At 42.9% G+C, this 17,471-nt stretch overlaps 3 protein-coding genes across 6 annotated transcripts; 2 read left to right on the plus strand and 1 right to left on the minus strand.

Annotated features, from left to right (window-relative positions):
• Positions 1-2,504: 2,504 nt before the first annotated feature.
• Positions 2,505-3,795, plus strand: LOC140221658 (uncharacterized). Its single transcript, XM_072291393.1, has 2 exons — positions 2,505-3,249; positions 3,320-3,795. The coding sequence occupies exons 1-2, from the start codon at positions 2,505-2,507 to the stop codon at positions 3,793-3,795; spliced, it is 1,221 nt and encodes a 406-aa protein (XP_072147494.1).
• A 4,279-nt stretch (positions 3,796-8,074) lies between these two features.
• On the plus strand, positions 8,075-15,942 carry LOC117858318 (FKBP12-interacting protein of 37 kDa). Of its 4 annotated transcripts, none has more exons than XM_034741384.2 (14): positions 8,077-8,342; positions 9,103-9,162; positions 9,316-9,377; positions 10,433-10,500; positions 10,602-10,638; positions 11,547-11,634; positions 11,729-11,781; positions 11,870-11,947; positions 12,187-12,234; positions 13,302-13,355; positions 13,915-14,076; positions 15,040-15,109; positions 15,415-15,470; positions 15,557-15,942. In XM_034741384.2, the coding sequence occupies exons 2-14, from the start codon at positions 9,147-9,149 to the stop codon at positions 15,725-15,727; spliced, it is 963 nt and encodes a 320-aa protein (XP_034597275.1). In that variant the 5' UTR covers positions 8,077-8,342; positions 9,103-9,146; the 3' UTR covers positions 15,728-15,942. The 4 variants fall into 4 exon arrangements, with proteins under 4 accessions (XP_034597282.2, XP_034597275.1, XP_034597258.1 ...); XM_034741367.2 differs by having other exon boundaries at positions 8,079-8,342; positions 11,717-11,781; XM_034741375.2 differs by lacking the exon at positions 8,077-8,342 and having other exon boundaries at positions 8,965-9,162; positions 11,717-11,781.
• A 500-nt stretch (positions 15,943-16,442) lies between these two features.
• On the minus strand, positions 16,443-16,844 carry LOC117858343 (Bowman-Birk type bran trypsin inhibitor). Its single transcript, XM_034741402.2, has one exon. The coding sequence runs from the start codon at positions 16,842-16,844 to the stop codon at positions 16,443-16,445; it is 402 nt and encodes a 133-aa protein (XP_034597293.1).
• Positions 16,845-17,471: the final 627 nt, after the last annotated feature.

Consider the following 17,471-nt stretch of genomic DNA (forward strand, 5'->3'; position numbering starts at 1 on the left):
GCTGTGCCGGCATACAACACAAGTGGAGGAGTACGGGTTATTGCTTCTCCTTCCCAGATTCTACTCTCGTGAGAGCTTCACTTTCCTGCTGCCTCTCACGAGAGAATAGATTCTGCTGTGTTTTTTGGTTTTGTTTCTCTCTGAAGTTCATCTGATAGTCCAATCCAAATTGGCGAATTGGATAGCAGCCGAAAGAGACTGATGATGGTGTCACCCATCATGTGAGCATCATCATATCTGATACTCTATTTGCCAAGCAACCATGTTGCCACGCTAGGACGAAATTCGCTGTTCTTTGTTTGTGTCTTGTTCTCTTCATTTCCCTTATTTTTGTTTCTTAGCAAACCTACTAGTACAACAACGTGCAACTATGCATTCTTAAACATACAAACATGATTAATCTGATTACGCTGCTGTATCCTTTTTTCACTGTGTCTGGATTTTAGTTAGACCTTGTCAAGGAATTGGTACAAGAGGCTCATGCTCCAGATGATAGTTCTTGGCACGGCACGTCGGCAGCCATGGAAGTTGGAATCTGGCCAACTTCATCGTGGCTTGTGAGCTGTATTGCCCTGATTTGGAGTTGGAGTTGGCCAAATGCAGTGTTGCTTTCACGATTTATTACTCATTGCTTTCAAGTTAGGCAATCCATGATATTTGTACGCAAAAAGGTGTTCTATTTATGTGAGCCATATATTTCTTGTTGTGAAAAACCCTCTGGGATGTGCTACCCATTCCATTCTCTTTATTTGCTGTATCTCGCGCAAGAGTGACCATAAACCACTGTCTCCATTCCAGAAAAATGGTGAACATAATGATATGTACTAACAGTCCATTAACCCAAATTCAAATCCCACAAAAGAACATTCCAGAAAGTGGTTTCTTCATTATGAATATGTACACCAGGTTCGTCAGCTCAGTGTCAAATATTTCACCAAGCTACCACCAAGTCAGAGCCTTTTCTGACAGGGTCAACAACTATATTGTAAATGTGTAGTGTTTATAGATGTAAAAAATACATATATGTATATTTGTGAAGTTACATATGGCCATTCACATTTGTTATACCTCTGATGTATTATGAATTTGGATGACAGCTTTACAGAAAAATGCATTCCTGACTGTTACACTTTTCTGTAGGTTGATGGTCTGCGGGAGCACGTGAAGAAAAGTGGACTTGCAAAAAAACCGAGCTCGTTATCACTTCCCCTTTGGTGAGGTATAGTCTCATCTTAATATATTTGTGTGCACTTGTAATGTTCTGGGTGCATTGACTGATAGGCTTCCTAATGTTTGATATGCGCAATCTCGAGTGCTGTGTGTATATGAAATTGATATACTCTATTGCTGTGTGTGTATGAAATTGATATACTCGAGGCCTTCTAATATGAAATTTGTGAGTTCGATAGATGCCTAAAATTGATTGGAATTCGGAGAACACTCGAGTGCTGTGTGTGTTGTTTGCCGAACAAGTTGAAAAAGGAAATCGGCCAAACACACAGTTGAATGCACTTGGTTATGCTGAGGTTGAGAAAGGGTTCAAGGAAAGGACTGGAATTGTGGCTACCAAGGGTCAGATCAAGAACAAATGGGACAAGTTGAAGGAAGATTTCAAGGCATAGAAGAAACTAATGCTAAGGCAAACAGGGACTGGTTGGGATCCTATAAAGAAGACTATTGCTATGGATGATGAATGGTGGAAAAAAGCTAGAGCTGTAAGTTGGTTAAAAAATTTTCCTATATTTTTTTTCCATATGTCAAACCTGTTGGTAATACTTATAATAATATTATGTGCTTATTTCAGGACATTCTGGGTTGTGGCAAGTTCAAAAAGAAGGGCCTTGAGAATGAAGATGAATTAGCCAAGTGTTTTGCTGACATTACTACTATTGGTATTGATCATTGGTCTCCTCATGTTGTGAATGTTGAAGCAACCGAAAATGTTAATTTGACACAAGATGAGGCAACCAATTTTGAGCCAGAAGGTGATGATTTCATTCTTGAAACACAAGAGGAGGATATTGGTATTTCTCCTTCACCTGCGAGTGGCAAGAGACTGGCAAGGCCTGTTGACATGAGTGGTAAAAAAGCGAAGTCTGGAAATGCACTCCTAATTCAAGAAGCAGTAACAAGTATGGCAAGTTCAGCCAATGAATATGTTTCGAAGAGACATGAAAAATATTCTATTGAGGAAGTGATGGAGGTTGTGATTGCTTGTGGGGCCGGCTATGATAGCAATGAACATTACATAGCGTCTGAACTGTTTGTGAAGAAGGAGCAAAGGGAGATGTTCATGACCTTGCCTACTAATGAGATTAGGTTCAATTGGCTTAGGAGGAAGTACAATGATAAATATGAAAAGTAGAAATTGGCTTAGTGAGAGTGATGTTATTTGTGTATGCTACTATTTTATTTTTGTCGCATGTGTGGTACATTTTATTTTATTGCATTTTATTTATGTATGACAGTTGTATCTTACATTTTATTTATGTCAATGTTCACAGATGTCTTCAAGTGAGTCTGATGAATCTAGTGATTCTGATGGTGAATATTTTTTTAAAATGGTTGAGAGCTGTGGTAAGCTAGCACAAAGTTATCATGACTCATATATGGATAAGGCACCGCCGAGATTTATGTTTTCACAACAGAGTGGAATGGGATGGCTGATGGAGACGATAAACACTCCAGGGGAGTGCCATCGAATGCTTCGGATGAATGAGGTTATTTTTCAGGATCTTCATGATGTGTTGGTTGAGAGGTACGGATTAAAACCATCGAAGCACGTGAATACTCTTGAAATGTTGGCCATTTTCCTATTCACATGTGGTGGGTGTGAGTCAAATAGAAGAGGACAGAATAAGTTCAAACACTCAGGTGAAATAATTAGTAGAAAGTTTCATGAAGTTCTAAATTGTGTGGTTGCCATGGCACAAGATTTCTTGAGACCAACAGATCCTAATTTTCGCAATGTGCACAAGAGGATTAGGAATGATAAGAGAGCATACCCACACTTTAAGGATTGCATTGGTGCACTTGATGGAACCCATATTCGTGTGTATTTATCACCTGAAGAACAAGTGAGATATATTGGTAAGACTGGAATTGCAACTCAAAATGTGCTTGCCGTTTGTGATTTTGATATGCGCTTCACCTATGTGGCTGCGGCTCAACCGGGTTCTTTGCATGACACTAGTGTATTGTATCATGCATTGGAAGCAGATGTAAATGTCTTCCCACATCCTCCTCAAGGTAAATATTTTTCCTTATGTTCCTTTTCATATTTGTATGCACAAACTTATTTTATTTTACATATGTGTAGGCAAGTACTATGTTGTAGATGCGGGCTATCCTAATCGTCCGGGGTATCTGACTCCATACAAGGGTGAAAGGTACCACTTACCCGAGTGGCATCGAGGTATGGAACCAAATACTCCAAAAGAGAAGTTCAACCGTATACACTTATCTGTTCGTAATGTTATTGAGCGGTCATTTGGAGTATTAAAAATGAAATGGCAAATCCTTTACAAGATGCCCGGTTATTCAGTGGTCAGACAAAAGAATATTGTTGCTGCTACTATGGTTCTACACAATTTCATACGTGAACATGCTAGCGTTGATGTGGACTTTGCTAATTTTGATAGAGATCCTACCTACATGCCTACTATTCCAGAAAGATACAACAAGTATGCCGTGTCTCAACATGCCTCCGATGGATCAACTTCGGAATCAAGCTTTGTGACTATGGACACCTTTCGTGATAGTATGGTTACATCAATTGCCCTAACATGGAACTAGTGCAACGATTATTGTAACGACCTTATTTTGGAACTATGAATTTATTTCGAAATTTTAAATTTTTGGAACATGTAATTTATTATTATTTTGGACTTCAATGCATGTAGTTTCATTTTATATTTGTGATAAGTAGTTCAAGTCGAACCAGGGGCAAGAAAGGCAATCTACCCTCAAACTCCTCTTTTCTGGAGCTAGGGACACCCTCCCAGCCAAACACCCTCACCAGACAGCTCCAACTCCACCCAGAGCTGGCTCCACCTGGAGTTCTGGAGTGGAGCAGCTCCACCTAGAGTTGGAGTCATGCCAAATAGGACCTTAGAAACGCATCTCAGCCACAGGAGACAGATAAGGAGGAAAACCAGTTGGGTCGCTCAGCAATCCCGAGCGTCATCTCGTGTAGCTATGTTCCACGGGGATGACGCGGCCGGCGCATCAACCAATCGCTCATGCACCATGTTTCACGACCGCCGAGGCAGAGCATGCTTTTGCATCGACCCCCGGCAGCGTTGCAGCTTCGGCTTCGCCGGTGACGCAAATGGCCGCACAGGGCTCGTCCACACAAGCATCAAGACACAGTACCCGTTGTTCGTGGAGGTAGCATAGCACACATGGATTTCATTATTCTGTCCCGAATGTAACCTGCCGATTTGGACATGAAGAAGAAACCACCAAATTCCTTCGTATGGCTATATTGGACATGAAGAAGAAACCACCAAATTTCTTTGTATGACTATATGAACTTTCTGGTGAGTGGTTTACTAGTAGAGAATTGACTTTCGATGCGCCCCCTTTTGTCCCGGTTTAAAGTTGGCCCGGGACAAAAGGTTCACCAACCGGGACTAAAGCTCGGTTACTGGTGGGGGGCTTACCAACCGGGACCTTCTATCCCGGTTGCAAAGACTAGTGTGAAAAAAAGATCCTGAGAGGCATTTTATCCCGGTTTGAAACACCAACCGGGATAAAAGGATCTTTTATCCCTGTTGGTAATACCAACCGGGATAAAAGGGGGTCATTTATCCCAGTTGGTAATACCAACCGGGATAAAAGGGGGTTATTTATCCCAGTTGGTGTTACCAACCGGGATAACAGGGTCCCCAACGAGGGCACTGGAATAGGACTAAATCTCTCGAACCCTTTTATCCCGGTTTGTAATACCAACCGGGATAAAAGAGGGTCTTTTATCCCGGTTGGTGTTTCCAACCGGGATGAAAGGATCCCCCACGAGTTAATACAAAAGGAAGCTATGCGCAAGGCTAGAGGTTGTGGGTTCGAATCCCAGCAGCGCGCACGCGCATATTTCGCGTGAAAAATCGCGTGACTTGTGACTTCCAACATAATAGTATGCCTGCTACCTTGTACCTAAAATGATTAATATCTTCCTGCATGGTAGCAATAATTATTAGACCTTGTAAAAAATTAGCATGGCATTAACTTTATATTATTCCATAAGATACGAAACAAAAACCTGTGTAATAGGATGAGAGAGTGAATCTCCAGTCCAGTATTCCATAAACTTAAGCATGAACAGTCCACAAGATGAGCTGCATGGTTATAAAACACTGAGTACTCCAAACAAGAAAATAAATAATCTTATATATGTTAGCATATTTTTTTGCAACATACCCATCTTTCTGCATTGGCTCTTATAGTTGTTCTGTGATTATCCATGAAGATTATCCATGAAATTACCTGAAGGTCTTTCCAGTTATGGCTAATCATGTTTTGTTGCCTTCCAATTATGTTCAAATGATATTGTAGTCCTTGCAGCTGTTAAATAATTAATATCAGTAAAAATGCATTTAAGTGTAGAATCAATTTATAATATCAAAAGAAGTATGAATGCTGTAGAAACTGACCGTATCAGCGAGGTCACCTCGGTTGCCAACACAACGAGTCAAGTACTTGTATTTCATACTTCTGTGTGTTAATAATAGCCAAATACCAATGTATTTCTTTGATATTTATTGAAATTAGAACCTAAAATGAAGAATTGAATTAGTACCAGACATGAACAGTTAGAAATTAAAATCTATCAAGCTTAGAACATGCCAATTATAGAGATAGAAATTACCATTTCATGCTATAGATAGTTTCTCACAAAATTTGTGATATGGTTACCATCTTCACCTACTCCAAGCTTGCCATCCCTTTTTAGCATTACGGAAATAAAGGGATTCTCAAAGTAAAATTTAACATCATTTGTACTTTCTAAATGGGCTTGATCCTTTATGCAACATATATACGCACTGATAACCTACAAAGATTCAAATAACAAACCTTTATTACAAAAGAAAAAAAATGTTGATCGAAGAGCATTCACTTGTAAGACGGGAGCGGAGGTCGTGACGCACCACCGCGGTCCATCTCCCACCACGCACGCCGCTCACCGGGGGGGGGAGCGATGGGGCCCTCTGATCGGCGACGGCGCTGATCCGTGGGTGGCGCAGGCGGGGTGGGTGGGGGGGGGGGGGCGGCGTGCGGAACCTCCTCCCACGAATTGGGAGCTCCCACAAGCTGGGCGGCGGAAGGGGATGGAGGGGGGAGGCGGAGACGGGAGCGGAGGTCGCGACGCGACACTCCGACCGCCGCCCACGCGCAATCCGCTCCTTTGGCTCTACGTTTCGAAGAAAGAGAAGAAATCTCCCCTTTAACCCCTCCCTTTCCTCTTTTTTCCATCCGACCCCCAGTCTCTTCATAATAATTGGACTGCGGGTTGATTTCACAAAACGTCAGGGTTTTTTTTGCAAAATGACCACGACGTACGAAAAGCTAGGCAGAGACGTTACTTGCTTTAATAATAGGTAAAGATATATATAGATAAGGTATATAGATTATAAAAAATATTCGGACCTACGAGCGAATATTCGGACGAGGTGCGGGTTCGCTTGTGTTTCTCCGAAACCAACGGACCACGCCGACACAGTAGATTCCGCGCGTCACGCGAATCGCGCATGCTCCTAGCTATCTCCGCTCGAACCCTATCGTCACCCCTCTCACCCCCGTCACTCCACCCCCGCCGCCAGGCGCATCCGCCGCCGCCTCCCCTGCCATCCGTCGCCTCCCCTACCGTCCGCCGCCTCCCCTCACCCGGTCACCCATCTCTCCCAGCTGGATCTCGCCCGACGCCGGTTGCCGGCCCTCCCGTCGCCTCCCCTACTCTCCGTCGCCTCCACTGCCATCCGCCACCTCCCCTCACATTCATCCATCTTTCCCGGCTGGACCTCGCCTGACGCCCTTCGCCGGCCCCTCCCGTTCGCCTCCCCTGCTCTCCGCCGCCTCCACTCCCATCCGCCTGCCTCCCCTCACCCGGTCACCCATCTCTCCCGGCTGGATCTCGCCCGACACCCGTCGCCGCCCCTCCCGTCCGCTGCCTCCCCTTCTCTTCAAGGTAAGGAAACCCTACCATGTATCTCTTTGAATTTGAAGGTGGCTGTGCCATTGGGTTGATTCAACCACCGTTCAGATGGACAAATAGTTGGCTCAATGGATGATGTTTAATTCAATTGTTGCAATGACTATGTAGATTGACTGATGAGATTGAGTTGTCTCTGTTTCCTCTGAGCTGGTTTCGGCTTCGTAATTGACTGCCGCAGGTTTAACTCAGCAATGTGATCTGACCTGGTTTCAGCAATGCGTTGAATGGTTGATGTTTAGTTCAATTGGTTAATTTATACTGTACGCGTTTAACTCACCAATGTGATGCAATGCAAATGCAGTCCAAACTCGCACAGATATCACATCAAACTTTGTTTATTTTCTTTACAAACTTCCCCCAAACTTGAGTTACGGATCAAGCCAGCAAATGTGTGTGGTAATCTCACCAAGTAGGTGAGCATATTCACTGTCCATCCCTAACCTCCAACCAAACAAGAGATGGAACCACTCCAACCCACTTTATCCCTCCAATTCCAATCAAACAAAAAACTGGATCCAACCCATCCCTGCAATCAAACAAGAGATGGGTCGACCCAACCCAGAAAAGTGGGTCGGCTCCGACCTAACCTGCATCGTTTCAAAACCAAACACATGCTAACATAGCCGCCGGCTACGAAACACGGATACTCCACCTAGGGACCGTATCCCGTATCGGATACGTATCCGATACGGATATGCCCCGGATACATATCCGTGGCGTATCCACGTATCGCCGATTAAATGGGCCGAAAACTTCGGATCGGAAACGTTTCCGCGCCTGGATTCGGCCCAGCCGGCCCAACATCACAGCACATCCCACCTCCTGCCCTACTCCCGTGACCCGTCGGGCGTCGGCTCCCCCACGCGCAGCCGCCTCACGCAGCCGCCTCACGCAGCGCATCGCCGCATCCTCCCGCTCGACCTGACGGCTGACGCAGCGCCTCCGCCTCTCGTCGGCCGCCGTCCGCTAGCCGCCGTCCGTGAGGCCGCCTCCTGCCAGCCGCCGTCCGCCTCCCGCGGCCACGGGCCGCGAGGCCGCCTCCCGCCGGCCGCAGGCTGCCTCCCGTCGGCCTCCGTCCGCCCGTGATTACTCCCGTCGGCCTCCGGCGTAAGGAGCCCCAGCCCCTGTTCAGGTGCGTGACTTCCTCTGATAGTGGTAGTGCAGGCCTCCCGTGAACCGTGAGTTCCTCCCAGTAATGGTAGCATAGCATCCGTAAAGTGCATAGAGATTTACATTTTCTGTGTAGTGTATCCAGGCAATTTGGAAGTATAATCCATAGTCTACAGAATAAGGGCCCATGCAAGCATGGATGGTGGATTAAGTTCAGGGGCAGTGTGATCTTTATAATGTTGGCTATTGCACAGTTGTTGATTATCCTTTCTTTTCAATACTTAACTGGTTCAAATACAATTGCTTGGAGAATAGTAGCATATAGATTGCAAGTAGGAGGTAACGCGATGATAATTGGCCAATCTCCAGAATCTGGATATGAGTTTATATTGATTGATTGCAGTCCCAGGCTCCCATCCTCTCCTAAATTAGAACCTGCTATCATGTTATTCTCAGTGTAATAGACCTTAAATGTCTCTATGTTGAATTTGAACATCTGTTTTGCAATTTAATATGCATTGTTATTTATTTATTAAAAAAATAGTTAAAACGTATCCGCGTATCGGGTTGTTTAAGAAATTGCCGTATCCGCGTATCCGTATCCTTCCGATACCGATACGCGTATCCGTATCCGTGCTGCATAGGCCGCCGGGTCCTCCTAAGCACAATCCCCCACCGCCGTCCTCAAGCGTCAAGCCCGGTTGAACACCGCCGCCCGCCGCCGGCGACCTCCACCTGTTTGCTTCCAACTGATAGAGGACAACAATCCCCCAACCTTGCAGGCAGGATCTCCGTTCACCTTCCTCCGTGCCGGCCGTCGGTTCAGATGAACACGGATCCAGGTATCCTTGGGCCTGCGAGTATTGGTTTAGGGTTTTTGCAGAAAATTTTTGGGGGCATGTCTGCGGCTGGCATTGGCTTCTTTTGGGTGATCGCGTCCCACTTGATTTCTTATTTCTGCTTGCTTGTTGTGGCTGCTGTTTTCCTCTCTGCAGGTGAGAAGAGGCCATTTGGCGATCTGGACGACGATGACGATGACGTCTTTGCTTCCAAGAAGGTTAGGTGATTGGTATTGCTATTGTTTCGGTAAATTGACTCTCATTTGGCCGCTGGAAGAATTTGTAGTGAAATTTATCAGACGGAGTATCTGCTATATTATAGGATTTGGAATGTGAGTGTGGAGGTGGCAGTTTGTGGATGGATTGTGTGTGGAAAATTGCTTCTTGTACCCTGGGAGGAGGGGCGGGGGGGAGTGGGTTGTGGGGGTGGATTATTTGGGATTTGTTTGTATAAGCCATGATTAACATTCTCTTCTCTTCTCTTCTACGTGTCAGACCCATCCCACCCAACTTAACCCATTAGCCCACATCAACTGACCTGATAATAGACTTCAGATCTATCCCAAATAGTATCTCCTGCCAAATAGGCTTGTGCTTTGCAACATTATAAGTGAAAAATGGTTACCTATTCAGGGCATGCTAGGATTGTTAACCTTGACTTGCCAAGCTAGGGATAAGGAAGTGAATTATTATGGAAGCCAATCTGACTCGCCCTCAAAAGTAGTTAAACCAGAAAAGACCAGGTAAGAAAACCATGCATCCTGGCGTTGTAACCACAATTCCAGGCACCGAAAATTAGGTGTACTTTATCATATGGCTGTTTTCTTAATAGATATGCAGTTGGAAGCCAAATAGTTTGTGGTATAATGGAAAGATGATATATCCTTCCTAGGATTGGGTATAGTTGATTATATACACTGGTAAGTGATGCAGTAAGCAATAAAATAGCACTTCTCAGCCCTTAAGATTTGTTACATTACTACTGCGGGCGACTTGAAATTCTGCTGTTTTGACTGATAACTGGGGCTGGAAAGAAACACATTTCGTATGCTGGAAAGCTCACTTTAAGTAGTGCTCTGATTGTGCTTGTTTTCCCAATACTAAAATTAGTCAATATAGAACATATGTGAACCACACTTTGGTTATCATCAGCTTGGAAATAAAGTGGCTTCTAAACTACAGTTAGATGATACTTGATCAAAATATTTTAATTTTGAACATATCTTGCTAGCTCGATACTAGGCATGCATTAAACCTGTATTTTGTGGTGCAGGCAAAGACAAAGGTTGAGGAAAGTGCTCCAGGAGCTGCGACGGGAATGATTCTGTCTCTTCGTGAAAGGTATATCACATTTCATGTTTGACCTTTTGAACCAATGTTTTTCTGTTAGCATATAAAAGCATTTATATTGTAGATGAGACTAACACTCGTTCCCTTTGAAGTTTGCAGGACTGTAAACATAGCCTTGCATCCTGCCAGGTTTGTTGTCATCCCTCCACCTTTTATTCTACTCTCATTTACTAGTGCATTAAGAAACTGTTATCTAGTTGTACAATATGTTATATGTTCTACTATTTCATTATTCTATACTTTTGTACAAGTTTGGTCAGTGAAAAAGCAGCTTCAGTTAGTAATCAGTTTTCCTGCGAGTTGAAAGAAAATACATGTCACTAACGATAAGGAGAATATGCAAAAATTGTTACTGCTAGTTTCTTGCTTAATATGGTGTAGAACTCATGTTTTTACATCTACCATACAACTTATCGACACGGCTTATTGTAGCACATATCTAATGTTGCGTATAGCATCGGCCAATAAGTTGGCTACTTGGCTAGTCTATCCTTAATTTGTTGGTTTGAAGCTGAGTTGAATTATTCACTGATAAGATCTACTAATTGAGTCTTAATGATAATATTTGCATTGCACGGCATCTATTTCAGTTAAGAAAGATAGGTATCAGCTTTTCCTAAAAATTGACCATGATCAGAATTCAGAAACCCCTGCCAACAGGGAAAAGCCTGGTTTGGTGATGAGGGCAATCTATGCTGTTATACTGGCATCGCTGGCAATAACTGGATCTGCATTGCTGCTGATATGTTAGCATTATAAAATATCTCAACTAAAAGCCCAGCGAAGTCAAACTTGACTGTAGAAAGCCAACAGCCTATAAGTATTATTGCACTAGCGCTACTGAAATGATGAACCCTTTTTTGAAGGTTAAGGCAGAACAAAATTAAAGATTTGGTGGATCAAGTAATATAGACTTGTGCAGTTAGTCACTTGACTGTTGCTTCCACTTTATTACAGTGACACTTTGATTGCTCTACCCAGTTAAAAATTCATGACCCTTTTGTTGCTGGAAATGATTGAACTATATTATATCACAGGTGGAACTGGAAGCTGCTAAATCAGAAATCGAGAAGTGGCATTCAGCATTTCAGAAAATTCCAGCTGTACCTTCTGGAGCTAATCCAGGTTCATGAATTAAATACAAATCCATCCAAATATTTTGTATGGTCAACCAAATCACCAAGTATAATAGTTATTTTAAATATAGATCCTGTTTCAGTGGTTTCATACCTCAGTAACCTGAAGTCATCGGAGGAGTCATTGAGGGAGCAGGTTTGTCTTTTTGCCATTTTTTTTAGTATAAGGGACTGGCAAAATGACTCTTCTTTGGTTCAATTTTATTTTGTTGTTACATACTCAGCTGGAGAAAGCAAAGAAAAGGGAGGCAGCTTTTATCGTAACATTTGCTAAACGAGAGCAGGAGATTGCAGAACTGAAGGTACCCTCTCGAAGCTTCATTTTGCTATGAGGCTTATCCCTTTGATCTTTTGAACATTTTTTAATTTATTTATGTTTTTAATCTATACTACACAGTTCACAATGGCAACCAGTTGGAAACTTATTATCAAGATTTAGCTTATTTTGATGGGATTATTGGCAATTCCTGCTGTTGTTTTGTTCACCTTGTGGTTTCTCATTCTCGTGCTGATTGTTGGTGTTTTGTGTATGAATTCACAGTCCGCGGTTAGAGATTTAAAAACTCAATTAAGGCCACCATCAATGCAGGTAAACATATTGCTCCTTATGTTATTATTTATGTCAAATTTTCATGCATTTAAATGTATTTTGTTTTTACATGCTGGGGTTAATGACCAATTCAGCACCGCACACCCAAATAAAAGTTTTACCAGAAGTCCCGCATAAGCATCCAAATGCAGCTGCTCTGTTATGCTTACTCATCTTGGGAGAAAAAACCTTATCATAGAAAGGGCTCGGTTGGTGGCTGACAATCTCCCTCCCTCCCTCCCTCCCTCTCATCAAACTTTTGCATGGAAACTGTGCCTTAGTGAGCCCCTCATTCATTGTTGCCTACTCCACAACTTTGGTTGAAGTAAAACTAGGTTTATTTTTGTCTTAATAATTCTATTATTTTCATCAACACATCACCTTTTAGAGATCTAGAGTGTTTTTCCCTTCTATATTGAGTTTGGTATAATATAAAAATGGAAGAGCAATGAACACCAATACCAATGCAGTAGGGTTGCTGTTTCCTCCGCCCTGGGGAGGGTGAAACCGCTGTAACCAATGAAACCGTTGAGATACTCTGCTTTGAGTTTAAGGCAAAATCAGAGGGACGTGGTGTGCTCACCTTTTTACTACTAAGGGAATTGTATTGAATTTTGTATAGTATTTTATTTCTTATTTAATGCAATGACATGCAATGCTCCTGCATGTTTGGGAAAAAAGACGTATGTTGATAAACTAATGCGTGGCACACTCTTTGTACAATCCTTAGTTCAATATGGCATTAGCATATGAAAGTACAGTGGCAGGGATAGAATGCCACAGCTTGAAAAGATGAGATACTAGAATAGGGAGAAATAAACCGTAAGTTTCGTGTAAGGCATTTGACAGTGAAGGCAAATTATATTATTATTTTTTAATTTCTCAATGCATTACCTTTTATATGGTTGCCTTGACTTGCATAGTAAGATTGATACAGTTTCTCACAGTCGAATCTTAAAAACTACTTGAGTTCTACTATAGACAATGTCCTCAATAGTTGTCTTAATTTTTCTTTTGTTTTAACCAATGTTGATTAATTTTAGTTCATTCTTTTGTATGACTAAAAGACAAGGAGATTATTGCTTGATCCAGCAATTCATGAAGAATTTACACGCTTAAAGGTCAGTCACATTCCCTGAATCAGATAGTTCTTATATTATATCATCTTGTACCTGTATGTTTAGAACACGCAACACACTTTGATGTGTTTGATGCTTAGAAAACACTTTGCTGTGTGTTTCCTAAAAGAAACACAACAGGATATTGATGATTTCCTTGTGCACTACCATTTATACTCTTGTGAAATGTTGGTATCATAATATGCAAGTGCATAATCTCGTTGATTACATGTATACAATATCACAAGAAATTTCTGTATAGGTTTCCTTGTAAAAAGATACATTAAGGAATGAATGGTCAAAAGCAACGAATATGTTATTTTGGGAAAAGGAAAACAATAATTTCGTCATATAATCTTATTTGTTTTTGTAGGCCATCGAAGTAATGTATTACACCTTAGGTTGAGGACCATGAATTATGATGATGCATCAGAATTTGAAACTTATGTAAATTTAGTGGCCTAGGAAAGCTAAAACTGCCATATCTTGAGACTCACTGGTTATTTCTAAAGTCTAAACAATTGTCCATGCATACCAAATCTTATAGGCTACTTTTCTGCAGAATCTTGTGGAGGAGAAAGAGAAAAAAATCAAGGAGCTTCAGGACAATGTTGCTGCTGTCAATTTTACTCCATCAAGCAAACTTGGAAAAATGCTAATGGCTAAATGTAGAACTTTGCAAGAAGAAAATGAAGAGATTGGGGCCATGGCATCAGAAGGAAAAGTAAGCCCTTCTACACAAACTCCTGGTTACCTTGTTACCATATAAAATTCTGAAATGCTTTTTTATTGTTTTTAAGATCATTGTAAGAGGATAAAGAGTCTGGTCACTTTGATTGAACAACCAGAAATTTATCATAATAAAAAAATTCTGCTCAGGTTATGCAAATAATGCATCTGATGCGAATGCCTATAATAGCTTCTTACCCAACTACTCCCTTCAGTTCTTTTTGTAGGGTGTATTAGGGTTTGGAGAAGTCTTTAGGCCAGTCTCGGTGCACATTGTCACAGTTACCTGCGAGGTGTCATGGAGATGAAACTCCTCTCTCATCTCTTGAACCTCCCCCTTCTCTCTCATCTCTTGAACCTCCCCCTTCTCTCCTCATAATGACCATGCCAAGTGAGCAAAATTGCTGATGTGGCATATATTTTAATGCTCATGAAACTCCTATGAAACCTTCCATTGAGACTGGACTTAGAAGCATACGTTGACCACCAGTTTGTTTTGACAGTATACTCCCTCTGATTTATAACACATGTTTTAGCCTTTGGCACAAGGATTAAGGAAGTAAATAAAATGGCCATCCTATACCTAGTTTATATTCTCAACAGTGTGCATTTATGATGCCAAAACTACTTACTATTTAATGGAATTAATGAGAGGTAAGATTGAAAAAGAGAGTCAAAATCACCTCGAAGTTGTAGAACAAGTATTTTGAAGATAGTGAAGAGGCTAAATAACAAGTATTGTGGATTGGAGTGGGTTTTAAATTGCTACAAATTAATATTGTATTAAAAGATCTGAGAAATACAAATCTATTGCTTACAATGTTCCTACACTAAGCAAGCATATAGCTGAACTAAGTGTTAAAAATCTGTGAAATTTTGTCTTTCTCAAATCCTAATATGCCCTGTGAAAATAAACAGACTTGTAACAATGCTTTTTAATGATGTATCTTTGGTGCAGATCCATGAGCTTGGAATGAAAATTGCGGTTCTGAAGTCTCAGAACAATGAGCTCAGGAATCAATTTGATGGTTAGTCATTTTATCTCTCATCTGTATGAACTGCATTCTTTATAATTATTCTTTTTTTGCTTCTCAGTGATTGGTGTTGGAGTATTAGTGCACTACCAAGAGTATCCTTCGCAACACTTCCCATCTAGATTTTTTTGGTTATTTGACATTTATTGAACTATGCTACCACGATTAGATTTCAGCGCTAGTTTGCATGTTTCTTTTAGTGAGTTACAACAGAATCTCACAAGTTTCTATTAAGTAAATTGCTTATTCTGTTATGAAACTATAGCTATTTTGACCTTTTTCTTTTGTTGTGTTGTCAGTTTTGTATAAACACATGGATGGTGTAACAAATGACGTAGAGAGATCAAATGAAATGGTAAGCTTCATCATTGTTACTACAGGGTACTATTGGTTAGTTGCCTTTTTAGGCCACTAAAGATCTTTGGCTCGCACCTTTTACAGGTGTCCATTCTGCAAGAGGAGTTGGAAGCCAAGGATCTAGAGCTTGCAAGATTGAAGGAGATGCTTTCCCAGAAAGAAGCTAGTCACGATGAAGCGGTTGAGGAGAGAGACGAAGCTGCAAATGATATGAATACAGCTTCAGATCCAATGCATGTGAAAGTGGAAAGTTGAGGCAGTTTCCGGTTGGGCTGGCAACTAGGTGCAGTGGGTTGTCCTGAGAAATCTATATGTATACTATGCAGACTTCAAGTGACTGTATTTCCTGGGATGCTGATGTACCAAAAGTACTGGTATATCACGCTGTGTATGCAACAGACCCTGCTTATTTCTGAGCCTTGGTGGCTAGTGCTTGTTTAATTTTGATGGGCACTGTTGCTGAAGCTTAACTAGAACTGTTGCATAACTTGTGATTCTTGTGGTCCTGCAAAATGCTGTGCTCTCATGGGTCAGTTGTTGCACCATTTGAGTGTCTCAGTAGCGCCTACTGTTAGGGTTGATGCTCAACAATGTGATTGGTTTGTGCCATCTTGATACCTACCAGACCCTCCAAAGATGCAATGCCTCTGCATTGCATAGCGCCTAGACTCCCTTTGGATTCATACTGACATCTGAGACGTGCATCTGAATTCCGGACTGCTAGCTGAGGTGATCCAATGCGCATGTGGCGCTAACGTGTTGGCAGAGCGCCGCCCCAGAGTCTGGCAACCAATAGAAATTTAAAACCCCGACCTGCTATATGGTCGTTATTGAAACAGGAGGCAGCAGCATGGTGCAGGAACAACAGGAAGCAGAAGCGGCTAGCTATCTGCAGGAAATACAACAGGAATAAACTTGGGACAGCCATGGCCGTGGAAGACGGCTCGTCATCCCCTCTACGTTCTTCGCGTCATGCGTGGGTAGTGCACATGGGCGCGGGCTCGCCTCTGTACATGTCCTTGCAAACGTAGCGTGGAGGGTCCGAGCCCCTCACCTTGCTGCACTCCTTGCAGGCCTCCGAGCACCGCTCGAGCCTGTCGTGGCACCAGCAGGACGGCAGCACTACCGACAGGGTGCACACCTGCATGTCGCAGCACTTCCACGGCCTCTCCGCATAATCGCCCGGCATGGCGCGCGCCGTCGCTTCGCCGGCCCGGGCATCGCCTGAGGCGGCGGCGTCGCTGGGGAGGCGAATGACGACGCCCGTGTCGCCGGACGCCGCGGCTGCGGAGAGCCCGGCGACAAGGAGCATGATCAGAGCCACGAGCGAAAGCATCGGCAGGGTGGGAGCAACCCGCTTCCCCTTCCCCATGGCTCTGGCTGCCTCGTCGTGTGGTTTGGGCTCTTGGGGACAACGTGACTGCGTGAGACGAGACGATGGAGGCCGTATAAATAGACTGAGAGAGGCCTCGCATGCCTGCGGCATGAACTAGTAGAAGATCATCGAGACGATCCGTTCATCATCAGCATGCAGTGCCACACGACCCGCGCGGCATGCATGCATCGGGTAATTGAAATCCTGGCGACGGCGTCGTACACGTATCAGCATATGGAGTTCGTGGCAACCGGCTTGCTGCCTACCACCGGCCGGCCACCGTCCACCGGCGAGAGACAGAACGAAGCGGGCAAGGAATAATGGGATTCGATGATATCATGATACGCACGAAGAGATACACAAAAAGAACGCGGGACAGGGTTTGCATCGACAAGATTGTGAAATACCCAATCTAATTCTCCGCTGACGAAGGAGTCACTGATTTGTTACTTCCGCTGAAGTTTGATATTGGGTTTAGCACACGCTATTCAAATTTTTTAACATGTTTGAAACAGCTTAAAAATCCTACTTATCGTCACAACTAAACGGCGTGCTTTTTTGCAATTTCTTCTAGTTGCATTTCTCCCAACCGCTCCCAATTGTACTAAAACGCAGAACCTAGAC

The sequence above is a fragment of the Setaria viridis genome, chromosome 1 (assembly GCF_005286985.2).
Source record: "Setaria viridis chromosome 1, Setaria_viridis_v4.0, whole genome shotgun sequence".
Taxonomy (NCBI): domain Eukaryota; kingdom Viridiplantae; phylum Streptophyta; class Magnoliopsida; order Poales; family Poaceae; genus Setaria; species Setaria viridis.

Excerpts from the sequence above, each read along its gene's own strand:
- LOC140221658 (XM_072291393.1), top strand. The coding sequence starts at position 2,505 with ATGTCTTCAAGTGAGTCTGATGAATCTAGTGATTCTGATGGTGAATAT. Across the intron at positions 3,250-3,319 it reads CTTCCCACATCCTCCTCAAG|GCAAGTACTATGTTGTAGAT; the intron begins GTAAATATTTTT and ends ACATATGTGTAG.
- LOC117858318 (XM_034741367.2), top strand. Across the intron at positions 13,356-13,914 it reads AAGAATTTACACGCTTAAAG|AATCTTGTGGAGGAGAAAGA; the intron begins GTCAGTCACATT and ends ACTTTTCTGCAG. Across the intron at positions 15,471-15,556 it reads TAGAGAGATCAAATGAAATG|GTGTCCATTCTGCAAGAGGA; the intron begins GTAAGCTTCATC and ends CACCTTTTACAG.
- LOC117858343 (XM_034741402.2), bottom strand. The coding sequence starts at position 16,844 with ATGGGGAAGGGGAAGCGGGTTGCTCCCACCCTGCCGATGCTTTCGCTC.